This window comes from Atractosteus spatula, chromosome 12 (assembly GCF_055471065.1).
Source record: "Atractosteus spatula isolate fAtrSpa1 chromosome 12, fAtrSpa1.hap1, whole genome shotgun sequence".
NCBI classification, from domain to species: Eukaryota; Metazoa; Chordata; class Actinopteri; order Semionotiformes; family Lepisosteidae; genus Atractosteus; species Atractosteus spatula.
The window spans coordinates 38,775,653-38,794,589 of record NC_142717.1 but is presented as its reverse complement, the minus strand read 5'-3'; the positions used below and the strand labels follow the sequence as shown (position 1 = coordinate 38,794,589).

Here is an 18,937-nt window from a genome sequence, read left to right as displayed (position 1 = left end):
AGACAGATACTGCATTTTACTGCTTATGTCCTCCTGCCCAATGCAAATTTCTTATTAAATCAAATTGGGTATTTTATTATTCTGCCCTTAATGAGACGTGACCTCCTTTATCTAATTCTTCTAGAAATGGCTACAGTCTGAGTAGTTTAGTAGTTCTCGATTAAATGTGCAGAGTACACTATGTCAGATTTATAGTATTACACGTTAGCATATTTATGAGTGAAACAACACACCAGGCAGTGCAGATATTATTATTTGTATTCTTCTTATTAGTAGTCGTAGTAGCTCTTGTGGTAGTAGGTGCTGTTATTGTTAAAACATGAAAGAATAAAAGGGAAATATATTATATTAAAACATTAACTTGTTTACCTTTTTGTCCTTTGAGAGCCCTAAAAGAAAGCTTCAGTGTAAAATATTAACGGAAGCCTACGCATGTGTAACAAATATATATTTTTCATGAAAGCTCCTGAGATGAAAAATTTGAAATCTTTAAAACAGAATGTAGAGAAAACTCAGTTCGTGTAGTTAGGACGACGGATTTACAACATTTTCTTTCTTATTTTTTCTTAATTTATTATAATTTAAAGCAAACACACAAAACAGATAGCCGTTCCCTTTTATCGCGTGCTTCTGTTTTTTTAATTAAACGTAATTTTAAAGCTTAAGAAATCTACAGGATGAAAAGAATGTTTCTCACAGTCGCGGAGACAGCAGAACAAAATACAACTCCGTTCGATAACGAAAATTCACGTTTCCATCAACGAAAACATTTCAATAGGGCTATTATCAATGTATGTTCAGTTTTTAACAAACCCGAGAAACAAATACAGTTTTAAATGTAACATCCTATTCTCTGCTACTATGAAGGAAACGTTAGACTAACTTTATTGTCTCTTGTATGCAAAGAATGTTGGTGTATCACACAATAAACCACAGCCACTTTGCGCCAGCTGTCAGACTTTTAACACTCAAACGAATAACTTGTTTCAAAACCGTAAACCGTAATCTTGAGACAAAGAGGTTACAGAGGAACAGCGCTCATGATGACATACCAGCAGCCTCGGCAGGAACCTGCCCTGGCGATTCACAATGCAACCAAAAAGCTGTCATTTACAATTAAAAAGTTTTCAAAATTAAACGTCAGTTTTCTTTCAATGAAAAGATATCCAGTCGTTTCACATCCTATTTTCGATTATAAGGACCATTTTACTATATATGAAATTATAGGTCTGCACTTAAATATTTTTTTATCTTAGTAATGTGAACCATCACTCTACAGTTTAGTGCTCTAAATGAAACAGAAGATTTTCTGAAAAAGCATTGCCTTTTCCACAATCCTCACATTGTTAGGATTTAATTTAGATTGAAACATACACATATTATTATTAATAATTATTATTAATAATAAAAAACTTGTATTATTTTAAAGAGCAAACGCTGGCAGCAGTTCATTTAGCCCGCTGATGTAATTTTTTACTTTACTACGCATCGCTATGTTAATATAAAACATAACAGACGCTTTTCATCAGGGGTGCTGTTTGATTGCCCTTGACAAGTGATCTTATAATATCAAAGCAGAAATATAACTTCCTATTTCGACCCTATAGGGAAAAAAAAGTTTTCACGCCAGATAAGTGCTGCACATCAATAACGTGCATTGTGTCCCCTGCTTTTTAAACAGTTAACTGCTTTTATGGTCTGTGGGAATTCAAACGTTTCAGGGCTGTGTAAGAGAACTTCATTTTAAAAACGATTCTACAGAGGGCCTTGCACAGACTTCACACTGCCTGCTTTATAAAGGGTAGCTAAAATATATATCTTACACCACTGTAAGACTATGCAGCCTTCTAAATTGTTCTGGCCAACGAATAACTGCGATCTGAGCAGGTAAAGAATGTAATAATAATAATAGGTTTCAGTGACTAAAATATGAACAATCACAATACACACCTATATACAGCACGGTACCTAAATCAAGTAGTCGATTTGTTAGACAGAAACAAATAGAAATGCAGAACATGCTGTATCAAAATTTACGACATTACTGACAAAACTAAAACAATGAAAGGGGAGAAGCGTCTGGGGGGAAATGCAGTGAGAGACTAGAGACTTTAGAATTTAATGGATCTGTATTCCGTAACGAAAGAAAAGATAAAATGTAGTTAATTGTAGTTTATTCCCTGCCAAAGTCGACCGAACCCGTCTCTATTGATCTGCTAACAAGAGCCCGCGCTGGTCCGTCGGTGCGGTTTACCCCATTGGCCATGAGTATAGCCTGCCCAGCAGATGTGTAGTTTTTGTCCCAAATCGACATATTAATTAGCCTTCCAGATACAGTTGTTTAGTCTATATACAGTTGTGCAATTTGAGTGATTTGGATTATTTTTAAAATTACATTATTTTGCTTATTTTAATTTTCCGGGTGACTCCAGTGAGAGGTCACTCGAGTCACCGAGAAAACGAAAATAAATAAGTTACTCTTTTTTATTCTGGATTTATCCCGGACGTTCAGGCGTACAGCAGTCACGTCGGTGATGCCTTTTTGAGAACTGTGGCGATGCCGTCACCGGCTGCGGCTTTTGGCGACCGACGCTTTGTGAGGCTCCAGCGTCTGGCGACGAGACGACGATGGAAATGCCAATATCTGACAAGTTTGCGACCTCGCAACCCCAAGTCACTTGTATCTAGGTTCCCCTCCTCAAAAAACACATCACACACCCCAGAACAGCATGAAAGACCCATCAAGTTCAAGTTTAAAGCAAGAGGTCTTTGTTTTCGTCATAATCTAAACACTACGCACGTGTGTGGTAACAATCCGAGATGAAAACGCAACGTACGTGACCCCTGTCTTTCTTTGATATATAATCTTCCTGCAAATTGAAGCCATTTGTTTCAACTCCACCCCAAATGGTTCACACATATAAAAGGGAGCGCAGTCCTTCTGCCGGGGTTGACTGTAGATTGAACTGCAGCTGAGACCCTGCCCATTTTATATCTTTGAGGAAATTTAAGGAAGTAGATTTTCAACGTGGAGCCACTATCGAGCTGTCAAATTTCCTGCTTTTGACACGGGCACTTTTTATGCCTTTGACCCCTGCTGAACCAGTTTCCCTAGTCTGACAAAGACTGTAAATGTGGTCCGCAGGCGTTAAACTATTGCTGACATCGGTTTCAGACGGTGTATATCTGGAGTGCCGAGGCACAGGGAAATAAGCAAAACTGCTTTCCCCGAAGAACTAAGCTCTAGGAAAACAATTCTTCGTATCCGTGTAGTGACCTTTTCCACCTTGAGAAAATGTGTATTTTCTTATGCTAAAACACAGCCACAAACACAATAGCAACTGACCCTCACACTTTTTTTCTTTCTTTACAAGAATCTCGAGCTGTGTACAAAAGATCATAAGGTTTATATCCCTGCCAGGTATCTCATTTCTTTATTTATCACGATCTGATTAAATCAGCCTATAGGAACTGGTGGGAAGTGGAACAAAAAAACAAGTCTGTCTACTATTGTATTATGGTAATTATGTTATGCTCAACAAATTACATCAGTTTTAGTCAAGGGCACAAGCAGAGTGTCTCAGATATTCTCAGACTCTTTACAGCTAATCTGCATTAATCAGTTTTTCAGGGTTTACATGCTTATTTTTGATTGTGCCACAGAAAACAATTGCTTGATCATGAGCTTAATCCTAATGAATTGTAAGCACGGTAATACATATTAGCAAAGAATTTCTTTAATTCGAGTAATAATATGATAAAAATCTGGTTTGGCGTTTTCAAACTGGGATTAATCCTTATATTTAAGACTATGGCAATGGGGCTCGATTTAGCATGAAAGCCAGCCAGCAGATAGCCATCCTGAGCCTCAGCAGGAAGTAACCCATCTGTGCACGTGCTCTTGAGAGATCCAGAAGGACAGTCACATGGGGCAGATTTCGCTGCGGTGGCCTGACCTGAGTCACTGCTCGGTGGGACAGAGTAGGCATTATTTGGGGGTGAGTTCAGTGTAGTAAAGTGATATATATATAAAAATAAAAGTATAAGTATTATTTGGAATTACAATAGTCCATTGATGGGTCTACCCCATTTTCCTAAGTTGTAGGAGTCATCCCGGCTGTTATAGTTTTGGCGCCAGAAAGCAAAGGAGAAAACCAGGACGAACTGGGGAGCTTGAGGTCAGTTGGGGGGAGCTAGCGTGAGAGTGAGAGGTCGGATCGGTAGTGTAATGTTCTGTACAAGCAAACTTCACTTTAATATATAGCTCATTGTTCCACACCCCCCTACGTGTCATTCTTTGCTTCATGTGAAGATACAACACTCGAAACTCTGTGTCTCAACAGCTCTCCACAATTCCACTGGGTTTAAGCGAAAAAAAAAATACATTGCTTGGTTTTGATAGTGAGGCTGGCAGACACTCATCTGCATTTTTCTTCCTTCAGTAACAGGGGTGTTGCAGGACCAAGGCGATGTAGAAATTGAAAACTTTGGAACATACAGGTAAATCTCGAGTAAACAGGCATATCCCATGATTTGATTTTTACTTTTTGGAAGCAATGGTGTATTTATAATTTCATGAAGTCTATTATATTTAATCGGGATGAGATCTGTCCTGACAAGCCTCCCAGTCCTTGCCGATCAGAGGTAGGACTATATTTTAATGATGCCACCATCATGCTTGACAGCAAAGGTGGACTATGGTGGGTTTGCATCAGATGTAACACTTGCATTTAGACTAAACAGTTCCAGTTTCTTTTTGTCCGACCACAAAACATATTGCACATGTTTGCAGCATCAATTATATGCTTGTTTGCAAACCTCAGTCAGGATTGTTTTTCAGTTCCACACAGGTCCTCTCTGTGGGGATGAGCCATGGACATCTTCCCAGCTCAGCCACTGAAGTCTGTATCTCTTTCAAAGTCGCCATTGGCTCTACAGCAGCATCCCTAACAAGTTTTTTCTTTGCCCGTCTGCTCAATTTAGAGGGACACTGACTGAGGCAGTGTCTGGATGCTGTGATCAAAGAGATATTGTTGGTCTATGAAATGCCTTATACCCTTCTTTTCATCTGTGCCTTATCCAACTTTACCCCTGAGTTATTTTGAAAGCAACTTGGTCTTATTGATTGTATCTTGATTTGAAATTCACTATCTGACTGAGGGACCTTAAATTAAAAAAGTGTTGTTTTTTTTCATGTGAACCACTATTATTACACATAGACAGAAGGCACTCAACTGATTTTGTGGGCCTGTTAGGGTTGTTATGTACACCTAAAGTAATTTAGGTTTTTCCCCAGTAAAGTTTGAATATTCAATTCTTCTTTCAATATTAATTATCTATCTCTCTCTTCTTGGTTTTTGCTGGGATGGTGTGGAGCACGTTGCACATATGACACGTTAATTACTGCTTCAAAGTCTCATGCCTGTGAGATTTAAATTTTGAAAACTGCAAGGCTACTTCTGCAAGTCACTATATTACAAATTAAAACATAGACTCCTGTTTCAATGAGAAATAACTGGCTGGACTTTTTGACAATAATTTCCTTGTGAAATATGAGCTGTTGCAGTAAACAGAGCTGTTCAATATTTGGCTCAGTGCGAGAAAGAGCTAGATGAGCTTCCCGATCCAGACTTTTCAAAGAGAATCTTTTTTAATCCCATGGCACAGCACCGTGCTGCAGCACACAGTGTGAGAAGCACTGCTAAACACCTGTGCTTGGTGAGAGAAAGGAAGGGAACTAACAGGGATTTGGGAAAGAAACGGACATGTTCCGTGGGACAAGGGAGCAGGAATCAGCTTCAGTCATCACCGGATAAAAAAGCCATTTGTTTTCAAACGCGGGTGGCTCTGGTGACCTAACCAAACGTCGCAAAAAAGATCTGTGTGACAAAAAGGGCTGGGTTTTCCCCCATACTAAGATGTTCCCAAAATTCCCCTTTTATTTTTGCATAAGGATTTAAGGAATGTGTCACATGAAATTAAAAGCTCCGGGAGACTATAAAGAAAAAAAAAAACCCTCTTATGTGAAACCAAAATATAAAGCTCAGGACTGAAGTCACTAACCATGAAAGGCTCTGGGGACTTCAGGTGTCAAGTTCCTACGCTGATGTCTGGAGTTGTGCACCTAGACACCAGCAATGAGAATGACGTTGAGAAGCCCTGTGGGAAGCAGAAGGAATCAGTGGATGTTTGAGTGTGGGATTTCTAAAAACCACTTTGCAGTGGCGGACCACACACTGGAATCTGGCAGAGCATCAGAAACTTGTGTGCCGTCTGTGGAATCGACATTTTAAGTTCAGTAATTGGGTAGCGCGCTCTTTGCCAGCGACGTGGTGCTGGGGTTCAGTTGAGGTTGTTGGAAATTTACTTAATATCATAATTATGAGCGGATTAACGGGGTTCGGGAATGAAAGGAAGAGGGAGCCAGTGGCAATCCAGCCAGGAAAGAAACTGAGTGTGATGTTTTTCAGTGCTGCGCACAAATCACAGGGCAATTAGGATATGGCACATATTTGAATCAACGTGGGAAAGCAAAATTCAGTTCCAGTTTGTATTAAACATTTTTCATGGCTATTTCTCCTGCACTGTCCAACCTCCCTTGTTGACTCTGTGCGAGACAGAAATTCCATCCATACACACTCGGTGCAAAAGACGAGTTTAAACCAGATTTACCATACAGTTTTCTGTTAAATAAATGACACCTATTTGAATGTCTCACAGATCTACATAGAATGTGAAGGCGAGTTCTGGAATATACCCAAGCCTCTACAAACACACTGTATTCTTTATGGTTTAAAAAAAAAAGCTCCTCTTTCAATCCTTGAGATTAAGGGCATCATTCAATGTCATAATAATTGAGATTATCTGACCAGTTGGACCATTCATGTGCAAGAAATACGTATAAAACATTAAATTACAATATAAATTTTAATGACTCATTTAAATCATATACAATTTTATATATTGAAATAATAAAATATTTACTGTATATCACTCTTGGCTAACTTAGGGAACAGGATTTGTGTTTACCTGTAGAAATGTGAATTAACTTTGGATCTTTTCTAACCTATTTGCAAACCAGAGTTTAAAATAGCATGTGGGCAAAAACACATATGTAAATACACTTACAAACACACATTGGATGTAAGTAAACGGACAATAGCTTGTGGATAGTTCTTTCAAAATACAGATAAAGTTAATGCTTTATGGTGTTTGCCTTATTCACTTATGCAAGAAAGCAGTGACCTCTGTCAACAGTAGACGTTAAGGCAATATAGATGATATAGCAATACTAACAAAGAGTGCAGTGCAATGGTATCCTTTCAAACTAAATAATTAAGGATAAACCTATAAACCATCATTGGGGGGACACTAGCAAAGATTCAGGTAATAGTAGCAGTGGATAGTGACGTAATATTCAAAAGGGTGGTTTACATCACGCTTTTAAATCAATACCTTACCCTGACCACAAGTGTTTTAAGTGTCTTAACTATCTCTTTATTTGTCATTGTTCACTGTCTGCTCAGGTACGTTCCTTTACTGGGTCATTTCATGGCACAATATTTAATTTTAAATGTAAAAGCCTGTGAAGATAGTTAAGTAATTTTAATAGTAATCTGTTTTGGGATTTTAACTCCTGTCTTACTCTGAGTAGGCATGTTCCTAATAATTCCTTTGTGCACCTTTTTATTTACACTTAAGTTTTTGGCCTTTTGTGGCTAATGTTTTATGATTGTTTACTGTTAAAAAAGCTTTTCTTTTGTGGGGTCAGAAAATGGAGAATTTACACCTGCAAGAGAGGGGTAAAAATGATTATAGGAGATTTTCTGAAGTGAATTAAATGTTTTTTATATATTGGATTTATGTTCCAATAACACAGAATGTGTTCACTGAAAATCTGTATGGAACTTTTCAGCCATTGCGTGCATATTTAGAAAACACGGCTTCATAAATATCAATAAGCTTTGAGTAGTTTGGCACATAACTGTCTTAAAATTATCGGTATAGTATAAGTCAGCGATAAACACGATAACTACCACGTAACGCCGACGCCTCTGCATAAAATTAATTTACCGTGTAATTAAGTCACTTTGCAATTATCCATTTTCCTTTGCAAACAATATGTATTCAGTGCTCTGACAGGCTTTGATTGCGCATACATAAATGTCTTTGTATACATACGCCGGCTAACTTTCGTCCAACAGGAGAGCTTTTTACAGCTGCTAATTCAAAAAAGTGAAACAATCAAGTTTCAACAATGCACGTTTTTTTTTTACAATGTTAATTTAGTTCAGATTAACGTCCACTTATTTGACAAACCGTGATCCCTACTGGAGTGCATGGTGGACCTGACTCCAAAGCCAACCAAACACATTCTACCGAACTTCTTGCCTCGCAGCTCTTAATACCATAGATACTCCAGCACGCTAGCAGGGTTGTCCTTTAAAGGAAATGACCTCACTCGTGAATGCCGGAAGTGCTGTTGTGCGGAAGAGTAACATGGTGACGTTGTTACAGAGCTGTGCAAGTGGTTCGCTGTTGATGTTGTGCTCTTGTCGGAATGAATAGTAGTATAGTTGCGGAAACTTGAAGGACTTGACTCAGTAAAGTAAGAGTTAATGTTATATTTTAAGTGTAGCCAGTAAACGGAAGCCCTTTGTTTAAATGTATATGCGGTGTCAGAATATGTTTCTTGTCATTGCGATGTGAAGTTTGTTTATTAATTGCACAGTGTCGCGCAATAAGCATTTCGGCAGAATGCAAAGAGCTAAGGTTAACAGCTTGAGTCCTCTTGTGCATGTTTCTCGCTGGAATCGATATACCATTTCGTTACTACAGTTTTCAGATTCTCTGATTTTCTTGGATAATATCCTCCAAATAAAACTCCTGTCAACATTTGGGTTTCTATGCAGTTAAATTGTTTTACCAGGGTATACTTGGTAAGATTTACTTCAGGAACAGGCTGTATTTGTATTTATGTATTTGCTTCTCTCTTCATTTATTGAACGAGTATACTTTCTATTAATATTAGATAAATGAATTAAAACAGTTGGCTGTACTTTTGCTTCAGACAGAAATTCAGGCTTTCATACTAAGACCAAGTTACACGCAGGACGTCTGTCGATTTTATTTTTGTCCAAATTCCGCCACTATTCCCGAGTTCCTTACAATTGCGCAGATCAGCAGCTGTGGGGGGGGGAAATTGCTCTGCTTTGGGTTGCATCTTTATTTGTCATTGGAATTAAACATTCAATTCGTAATGTGCATTCAGCTTTAAGCCTAAGAATCTCTGAAAAGGAGAGTTGTTAACTCTCATACCATAAGGTTATTCATTTGTAATCTTTGTCTTCGGGCAGGTGTTGTTGGGACAAACGCTTAAGGCTATCCATGCTTTAATTCGCAGTCATGATACCACAGCAGAATCGGAGAGCCCAGCACTGCACTGGGTGTATTTTTGTTTTTAAAAAGTTGACAGCTGACTGCATGCCATTGCAAGTAATGCACATTAAACAGTGAACGTCTGTGCGGATGAAGCTGAATTATTTGTCTGTAGTGTTGCTTGTTGTTGTTCTGTGCCTAAAACGTTTCGCCCATTTGCTGTCAGAAACGGTTTCACCCAGGTCTTCCTTTCATACCCGCAGTGTTAAAGGCATTCCATCCACCATGTTGGAGTCTTACGTTACTCCGCTGCTGATGAGCTATGTCAACCGCTACATTAAGAACCTGAAGCCATCGGATCTGCAGCTGTCGCTCTGGGGCGGCGACGTCGTCCTCAGCAAGCTGGAGCTGAAGCTGGATGTCCTCGAGCAGGTAAGATGTAGCCCCGGAGACCCTGCCTGCTGTGTGGGTTTGCATTGTATATGAGGGCAGGAAAACAACTCAAATACATGAAGCTGCCATTGTGAGACAACGGGATAATACCCTTGAGTGACCCAACGTGGACCCGAGACAAGTTTTCGAAAATCCTCAAAGGCACTGACGAAACGGACTTCTTCAGAGTGAACGGTGGCACGGGCGCCAGAGAACGCCAGAGGAAACTAAGTGTACGAGCATTTAAAACTGAGCGCAGGAAGCACCCAGAATTGTACCCAGAAGACAGTGTAGAGTGGGGGAGTGTAGAACAAGCAATCCAGTCAAGTGGTTGAAGCCAGCATCCAGGTTTTGTTTCAAGAAATGGCTGAATGAGATCCTTGGATCAATAAGCTACTAAGCTACGAAATAGTTTCATGCTTGGTGTGCCGAAAGGCCTCCTGCCACTTGTAACTTGGTTCACATCTCAGCTCTGTACAGTGTGTCTACAGACCTGGAGTGCCTCAGTCAGTGTTTAATTGACCCAGTGAACCCAAGGTGCAAGAGGCTAGACTCGTTCAGAGTGTACTCATTTTGCCTTGGACCGCAACCACTGCTTATAAGGTGCCTCGTGGTGCTGTCAGTTCTTAGATTCTGCAGTGATTATGCTGAAAATAGGAATACAGTTGTGTGCAATTATTGAAATTCTTTAGCCTTCTCGTTTCTTTTTTTAAAATGTGCTGTTGGCTTTGTCACAGGTTTACCATACATGTTTGAAAATAGGCGTTATTTTGCCCCATTAAGTGGTCTGTGTTGAAAGCCTTCTCTTGTGAAGAAAGTCCTGCTACTATATGCTGGCTTGAATCATCCCCAGCTGAAGCATAACGATTAAGAGGGGTAGGGGCTCAGTCAATGTAGGAGCTTGTCCCATATATCGCTAGTTCAAATCGGGGTCATGATGCTGACTGGGATTTCTAAGGTGACAGTGTGCCTTTGTCGAAGGGTTGGTTGGTTAGGGCCATCTGACTGCCAGGCATTGACTCTCGCGAGGTACCAGCTGCCTGCAGTGCTATCAGTTCAATCCAGTCTTTGCTAACTCCCCTGCTAGGCATTATGAAGCTTCCTGCGTGTCAGTGGCTCGGTATGTCTGCTCATCTCATTCAGTTGCTGCTGGAAGCCGAGTCTTAAACCAATTGGTGGCTGAAGAGTAATGGGTCTATAGTAATATACAAGAAAAAAAGATGGGGCAGATATGTCCCCATACAATAATATATTGGGCCTTTTTGAATAGCCATTACAGCCTGACCAGTGAAACAACAGTGGACTGCTGTCCTTCTGCCTTTTTTTTATTTTAGGGAGAGTCTAAGCCCTGTATTTAAGCATGATGAATATGGTGTCACAATGCACCTTTAATGAAGTGGGTATGTGTACACATTCAATATAAATGAATATGATAAAGAACTTTGCTTCAGTCTAACCTAAGCTGGTTTTCTCTCGTGTAAGTGGGACGGGGTGTGTTACGCTATACAGTGAAGCCATTGACCAGATAGCAGAATCTTAGTGGATATGTGTGGTTTTGTTTCTTCAAAGTTTGGGCAGTAGTGCAGTATTAAATAGGAAAGGTCCATTATACAGCAGGATATCAAAGGGAAAAATAAGTTATTTTGATTAGCGGTAGTGAATGCTGTGGGAATGTTTTCTGGGAAGTGTAATCTTAAACTCCTGGCAGATTTCTCTCTTTTGCAGTCAGTTTGTCTGAATTTGGATACAATATATAATCTGTAAAGAAATAATTAGAAATAGTCTTTTAAGTGAAATAGTGTGGGTTTAAAAGCAGACATGCAATAAATCCATGACAGCTCTTCCTTCAAAAATACATTTAATTATTAGCTTTTGGCGGGGAAAAGAAAAAAAAACAAAGATCCTGAGCTAAGTATGCAGTGTGGTTTCATAAGATGTTTTTTCATGGCGTTAGTGCATTACAGCTTTAAAGCTGTTATTAATGCTTTACACTTACACTTGTCCCACATGAATAACTCTTTATAATTTTCTTCTCAAAAACACATTATAAATTTTACTTTAGTGTCTGCTGTGAAGTTACCCCAAGTTTTATAGTCTTTTTTTATAAAAGACAGAAAAATGAAAAATGAATGGGGCACATTTGTTTTTAACATTATGATGCATTTCACAGTATGGCGGGGCTCTGTTTGAGGTGAGAATGCATTTGGTTTTGAAAGACTGGAGGAATTAAAAGCCACAGTCTGCTTGGACCACCATGGAGGCACTTTGTATGAGGACATCCTACATCCTCAAATGAAAAACAAAAGCTACTTCTGGTCCAAGAGCTGTTATTATGTAATAAAATACTGAGAACATTGGTTAAGAGACCCCACACAATAAATGTTGGCAAATTCCCCAGAGATCCAGTGATCGACTTGTAAAAAAACCCAACACAATTTCATCTGCAGTAACACTGGTACCTTATTGCTTAAAGTAGGTAAAAGGGGCAGTGAAGTACCCGATCTCGACATTGCGCTTCTTCACTTTTGAAGAAGTGAAGAAAGTGAAAGAGAAGAGCTTCTCCTCTTTAAATGCTTTTTTTACGCTTTATTCTCTCCCTTTACCTAAGTGATTGTACAGGATTGAGCTTGCCGCAAGAGTTCATGCAAGAACAGGAATGCCGCACGCTGTTCATCCCCAGCCAGGGTTCCACTGCCGGGCACAGTGACGGTCCTGCATGACAGCATTAATAAGAGGAGGCCAATTTGGCGTATTGAGCGCGTTTGGTAGTTCCCAGTTAATTGATCCAAGGATCTCCTCCAGCCATTTCTTGAACAGCGTCAGGATATTGGCTTCCATGACCGAGCGGGGCAACGTCTTCCGTGCCCCCATCATGCTTCGTGCGAAGACCTGCCTCCAGTTCGCGGTTTTAATTGGACTTGTGTAGTTTCTGCTTGTGTCCTCCTCGTCCTCGTTTTGCTTCCAAATTCTGAAGGCGTGTACTGCATTGTCTTCACCAGCTTCTGGAATCCTAAAGTCACACATCGCCCTCCAACGGCTGGGAATGACGGCAGCGAGAGTCCAAATTGTTACACATTATTATTAGAAGAAAATAAGACTGCACAACTGTCACTTGATTTGGATTTTGACTGTGATCCTGGCACAAACATAAGGTTGGGGAAAAAAAAACAAAGGGAGATATTGGCTTGACTTGTCTCGCTCCTAGACTGGTGTGCCTGTTGTCCCAAGTGAGTTCTCCTCCCTGGTCATTGCGTAGTCCTAACGGCATGAGACTTCCCTTCTCACTTGAAGACTTTCCATCATGAGGCGTCATGATGGATGCTTCAGGCAGCTCTGAGACAGGTTGCAGCTGCGTGAGCTAACCCCCTGCCCCTCCGTTAGCCAAAGTTTGATACCACTTTTGCTTGTCCTGCTGCAGGAGCTGAAGCTGCCTTTCACTTTCCTGAGCGGACACATTCATGAGCTGCGCATTCACGTGCCATGGACCAAACTAGGATCCGAGCCGGTGGTCATCACCATCAACACCATGGAGTGCATCTTAAAACTGAAGGATGGCGTGCAGGTAAGACACGCTACAAGCTATTCGGAGCCGAGAACTTCACTTGGAGCTGGCTAGGCTTTTCATTATTTTGGGTTCAGCTTTTCTTTTACAGCCTCGTGTCCTTAATGTACCTCTTCTGACTGCATCTCATCACTGCTCAGCCCTGCACCACAGTATCCTGTTTAGATTAATCTTACTATAAATAAGGCAGCATATGAGTGAATAATTGCAGCATTCCAAGTCTTTTGAAAAGCAAATATATACAACGTGTTACTCTGTTTCCATAATTTGGTCATCTTAAGTATTTGTAATCAATTTTTAATTCACAGGCCTACTTTTCATGATGAATGTCAGTGTGGTCACTGTGAGGACCAAAAGGCTTTAGGATTGACACAGTGTGGTTTTTCATAATTTTTCTTGTTTTAAAATTTCGTGCCATTATAAAGGTATAATTGATGTAAAATTGAATTTATTTGCCAGCTGTTATAGCAATAGAGGAGAGTGTCACAAAATGATAACGAGGCAATTGTTAGCTTATCCGTATTGACATGATCTACAGTTTTGGATTAATATCTATTGACTTTCGGGTCAATATTCTACTTCTACATAAACTACTTTTTCTCTACAGTCTCTTGTTGAATAGAAATGTATAATATGTAAAAAAACTGTGTTGCTCCACATAGACTACTTACTGGAATTGTTTTTCATAAAAAATTAAGACATTTTTGCCCATCTGGCATGAATGGAATGTGCATTTTTCAATATGTGCAATATACATTAACAGGTTAGTTGCCTTGCTGATTGGAAATATTAGTTTTTGCCATAGTTTGTCTTCTTCAGCACACACTTTGTTTTGTCCTGAAATGGCGTTTCCTGAAATGTATCTGCAAGTGCAAAGACGTGCTTATTGTGGGGAAAGTGTGATACTTTGTCATTTCCCACCTGTAGTCATTCAAAGTAACCTGGTAAGAGCCGTTAGTGAGAAACAAGTATGAATGAGTAGAGAAAAGGCTGGAAAATGCTTGAAGTGTCCAGTGTCCAGTGTCCAGTGTCCAGTGTCCAGTGTCCAGTGTCCAGTGTCCAGTGTCCAGTGTGTCACTCTGCACCAATATCCAAGTACATCCTAGTGCAGGGGGGTGTAATGTTATACTTGCAGGGACACTTCTGCTGTTTGTGGACCCATTATTTGCCATGTTACACTAAGTGTAGCCTGAGTTAATCGGTTAATCTAAACTGACTGCTTCATCTAGAAATGCAGCTTGCCGTTTTAAAGAAACTGCAACTCGGATTCGCTTGAAATTATTTCACTTGAATATGTGTAATGAACGAAGTGTTTAAAACACGAGTCTTTGTAAAATGCATACACTCACACCAGGGCCAGTATTTGCAGAAGCCAATCAATCTACCAGTATGTCTTTCGACTGTTAGAGGAAGCCCATGCACACTTGGGGAGAACATACAAACTCCATGAAGACGGTACCCCAGGTCCAGAAAATAGTGCACAACACGCACTCATCGCTTTATTCTTATTGGAAAATATTGGGGAGATCATAGGCATTGCGGTGGCTCTGTGGCTAAGGATCAGCGACTGTGGCTGGAAGGTTGCCGGTTCAAATCCCGCGGCCGACAGAGGAATCCTACTCCGTTGGGCCCCTGAGCAAGGCCCTTAACCCCAGCTGCTCCAGGGGTGCTGCATAAATGGCTGACCCTGTGCTCTGACCCCAAACTTCTCTCTCCCTGCCTGTGTTGGTAATGGAGAGCAAGCTGGGGTATGCGAAAAGACAAATTCCTAATGCAAGATATTGTATATGGCTAATAAATTGATATAAAAAATCATCACAGTATTATAGTTTAATAATTTGTAAGCTATTACTTTAGGGTACTTCAGAGTTGTTTTTTGTTCTATTGTTCAACATTGGGTGCCTCTACACTTCCTCCAGTATGGTGCATAGTGCGTTTTGGAGAACAGCTGTTGATAAATTCGGTCTTTAATATTTTTAACAAAATAGGAAAACAAAACAAAGAGACCAAAAGCAAATAAATCAATGCCTCTTTGTTACAGGCTGATGTAATGCATCTCTATAGTGCCTCTTATTTTGATCTGCATTTTCAAAAGCAGGGAAAAAAATGACTTTGGCGTCGGCTTTAAAGGAGGCTCCCAATGAAGAGCACATTTGGGATCTCGGGGATAAAAGCGTGCCGTCATTCATGCTACCAGAATTAAACATTAGCAAATGCGCTTTTAATTTCCCTGCAAAATACAGACCGCTTTCATATACGCTGCTGGGATCCATCACAAAGGTCGAATCAGTACTTCTGCTTTTGAGAAAATTAATTAACAACTTTTGGTGCTTGAATGTGAGCCATTGCATGGATGACCAGCTTTGGTTCATTGGAAGCACGCTAATCACATTCATCTCTTGCATGATTGCACTCCATAGTTGACATTGTTTCTCAGTTGGTAGTGCATCACACTGCTGAATACACAACAGTGTTATCATATGGTCGAAAGGCAGGTACTAAGAGAGGTGAGAAAAAAAAGGTTCTTCTCCCAATGTTTATTTGTATTTTAGTACCTCATTTAGATAACTCATTCACTTTGATTTTGCATTGGATACCCCTTAGCATGCCTTCTTCTGGGTCAGATGAAGACTCCGCAGTGTGAGAGAGCACTTGATAGTGCAGTGGTTTTCCATGTGAGCGGACACAAAGTAGAGAGCATTTAGATCTGGAAAGTGAAACATAGCAAGTCCTTGACTTTCGCAAGTGAGAAGCAAGAAAATCCTCTTTAATTTCTTGGGACTTGGGAAGTGCTTTACTTTTTGAAGTAAGTAATATTTGATCCAAAGTACATATTACAAAAGCCACAGTCTGAACTCTTTGAATGTCCTTTGAAAATTAAGCTTTATTTTTCTAGGACCTAACCTAACTTAAATCATATCTGGCACCTCAGTTACATTGGATTGGATATTTTAAAATGCGTGACATTTAAATGTAAAAATATGTAAATATGTGAATAACAGTTATAGGTTTTTATGATAACAATAATAGCTTGTTTTTAATTTGTTTTCCCCATGTTAACTGCAGTGTGCCAGTTTAATTTTCTGAGTGCCAGCGGTGTGGATTTCAGCTAGGACTCTGAATTTCAAACCAGAGGGTGGCTGGTTTGTATTCTGGGTGGAAAGCTGCTGTTGTATCATTGAGCAATGTGTTGTACTGCAGTAAATGCCCCACTGTGTAACTGCGTCTCCGGGTCATCCCTTTGAAATAGAATTTGTTCTCAATGGACTTATCCGTTGTCCATTTGGGGATCAGCTGGGGAAAGAGAAGGAAGGTGAAGACGATTTTTCAAGAACAGTTACTTATCTCAATGGACTTAAAATAAAAAAAACATCTAATATCCCTAATCAGTGGGGGGTTCCATTGTTTAGTATGGTACTGATCAGCTGGGGAAAGAGAAGGAAGGTGAAGACGATTTTTCAAGAACAGTTAGTTTTGTCCTGCTGGTAATGTGTTATTGCAGTAATTATTTGGCTCAGTAAAAGAGGAACCACAGGTTCAGACATTTGGGCTTTGCTGAGGTGGCAGTAGTGTAAAGCAGCTATGTGTGGGGTTATGACTCAACACCCCCAAATCAGAATTGCCTCTGAAAGGGTCAATATGGGTTCATGATGGTGCTCTGTCTTGATATTGTTGTTTTTGTACACCTTTCTTCTAGTCTGTCTCTTGACTTGCGAAGAACTGTACTTGCCAAACAGCTGATAAAGTTAACCGTTTCCAGCTGTGTTTGTAAGAATTACCCCCTGGATATCTTCCGTAAAAAGATTTGATCACAATGCAGGTTGTTCATAAATAAATAATATAGTAAGATTATATCTTTGCTTGTAAGTATTTTTTCTTAAAGTGGCTGCTGTTCTTTCTGAATCATTTGATGTTTCTTGTTCATGCCTGCCATTTTAGTTCCAGTAGTGGACCTCTGTAGTGATTTTTTTTTTCCCCAACATATGAGAAAAATCAGCGTCTCCAATGATAACTGCCTATTTTCTTTACAGTTCCTGGTTTGTAAGACTGCGGTATAGTTTGTATTTGGAATTAGTCTATTATTAAATTCTGACTTATGTAGGATTCTGGGAACTTTGATTCAAGCTGCGGTCCCTGTGCCTTTATGCTTTTTTACATTGTATAATGTTGGATCTCCACCTCTTTATCTTTCCTGCCTTTCTGAAATGCTGTGTATCTGTTAATTTATATTTTAATGTCATTGTCTTTTAACCGTGACTCCAGTTTCATTGTTCAATACAAGTTAATGCCGTAACTTGTTTTCTTGTCCCTAATATTCTCAGCATTAACGAGATAAGCTCTTAATTACCTGGGGATCTGTTTTGGAATAGTCCCTTTCTTTCCAATTTTCTTTTAGTCCCCTGCTCCTCACTCAAATTTAAATGTTTTCTTGAATTTATATGTAGCTCTTTGCCCCAAGAAGATCGGTCTTGTTCAGATGTAAACCGCCATGTCTGTGCATCTGGCCTTTGCCATGGAACGGTTTCATGGCTGAGAAAGCTGAAGACCCCTTCAGCACATTGTGTTTTCAGCCACGTGCTTGATCTTGTTTAATACATCCTCCTTTAGGGTATTAAGATAACTTGTGACAGACAGGGCTTTCTGCAGCTCACCCCCCAGACAATGCAGTTGTGCTCCTTGACAGAAATGACATCAAGAACAACTTGAAATTTGTGGCTTTGCTTATTTCCCCGGTGTAGAAATGTATTATATTATCTTGCAAGCTGTTGCTGTTACATGCTAAAACCAAGCAGGGCTGCTAAGTATTTTTACAGATCAATTTTAAAATGTCTCATGCTAAAAACCCAATTAAAACACTTCAAATGAGAATAGTCATAATAGGTTAAAGTGTGCTGTCAAACCATTGTAGTTATCCCTTTATTATTCTGGTGACATTGTTTTAGTCTCTGCATTATCCCTTGCCCAATACCGGTCAGTTACTGAGAATATCTGCTTTGCATGAATCAAACTTATGTTTTTGTTAAATTTTTCTTTGAAAGTGAAAAGCAAAACACAGTTCCCTTTATTTAGTGGTCATCTGGCAAATGGCAGTGATTGTTCAAACCTTGACTAGTTGAGTACTTGACAAGCACACGCAGGAACTGGGCCTAGTAGTTCTGAGTTTGCAAAATGATTCCGTTTTGACAGTTGGGGTACCGTCAGGACAGGAATCTGAAAACTATTTCAGCAGGAGAATTATTTTTCTTATTTAGTTTAGATAAAAACTTTTTATTATTGGAAATGAAGTGTGAAAGAATTTTGCTGAATTTATTTGTGCAGAAGAACTGGGTCCTACCTGTGCCACCCATGCTGTTTCCCAAATAGAAAACAGAGCTAAGTGCAGCCTTGTATGAGAAGGTGGAAGTTTCAAGGCCAGATGTCCCATAAGAAACACATTTCAGGAGAAGTCAATTACAGCTAATTATACAGGCTGCAGCAATAGATTTGTAACACATGAGCTTGAGCAGTCCAGAACTAATGGTAAATATCATACTATGCAGATGGCTACTGCTGGAATGATCATAT

The 18,937-nt window shown here is 39.7% G+C and overlaps 1 protein-coding gene across 2 annotated transcripts in view; it reads left to right on the top strand.

Moving 5' to 3' along the window:
- Positions 1 to 8,499: 8,499 nt before the first annotated feature.
- The window catches only part of vps13b (vacuolar protein sorting 13 homolog B), a 324,831-nt gene continuing 314,393 nt past the window's right edge, over positions 8,500 to 18,937 (top strand). For both annotated transcript variants that reach the window (XM_088929247.1, XM_088929248.1), the window contains exons 1-3: positions 8,500 to 8,608; positions 9,642 to 9,810; positions 13,229 to 13,372. In XM_088929247.1, coding sequence (XP_088785373.1) covers positions 9,664 to 9,810; positions 13,229 to 13,372 — 291 coding nt within the window. In that variant the 5' untranslated portion in view covers positions 8,500 to 8,608; positions 9,642 to 9,663. The remainder of the gene's footprint in view (positions 8,609 to 9,641; positions 9,811 to 13,228; positions 13,373 to 18,937) is intronic.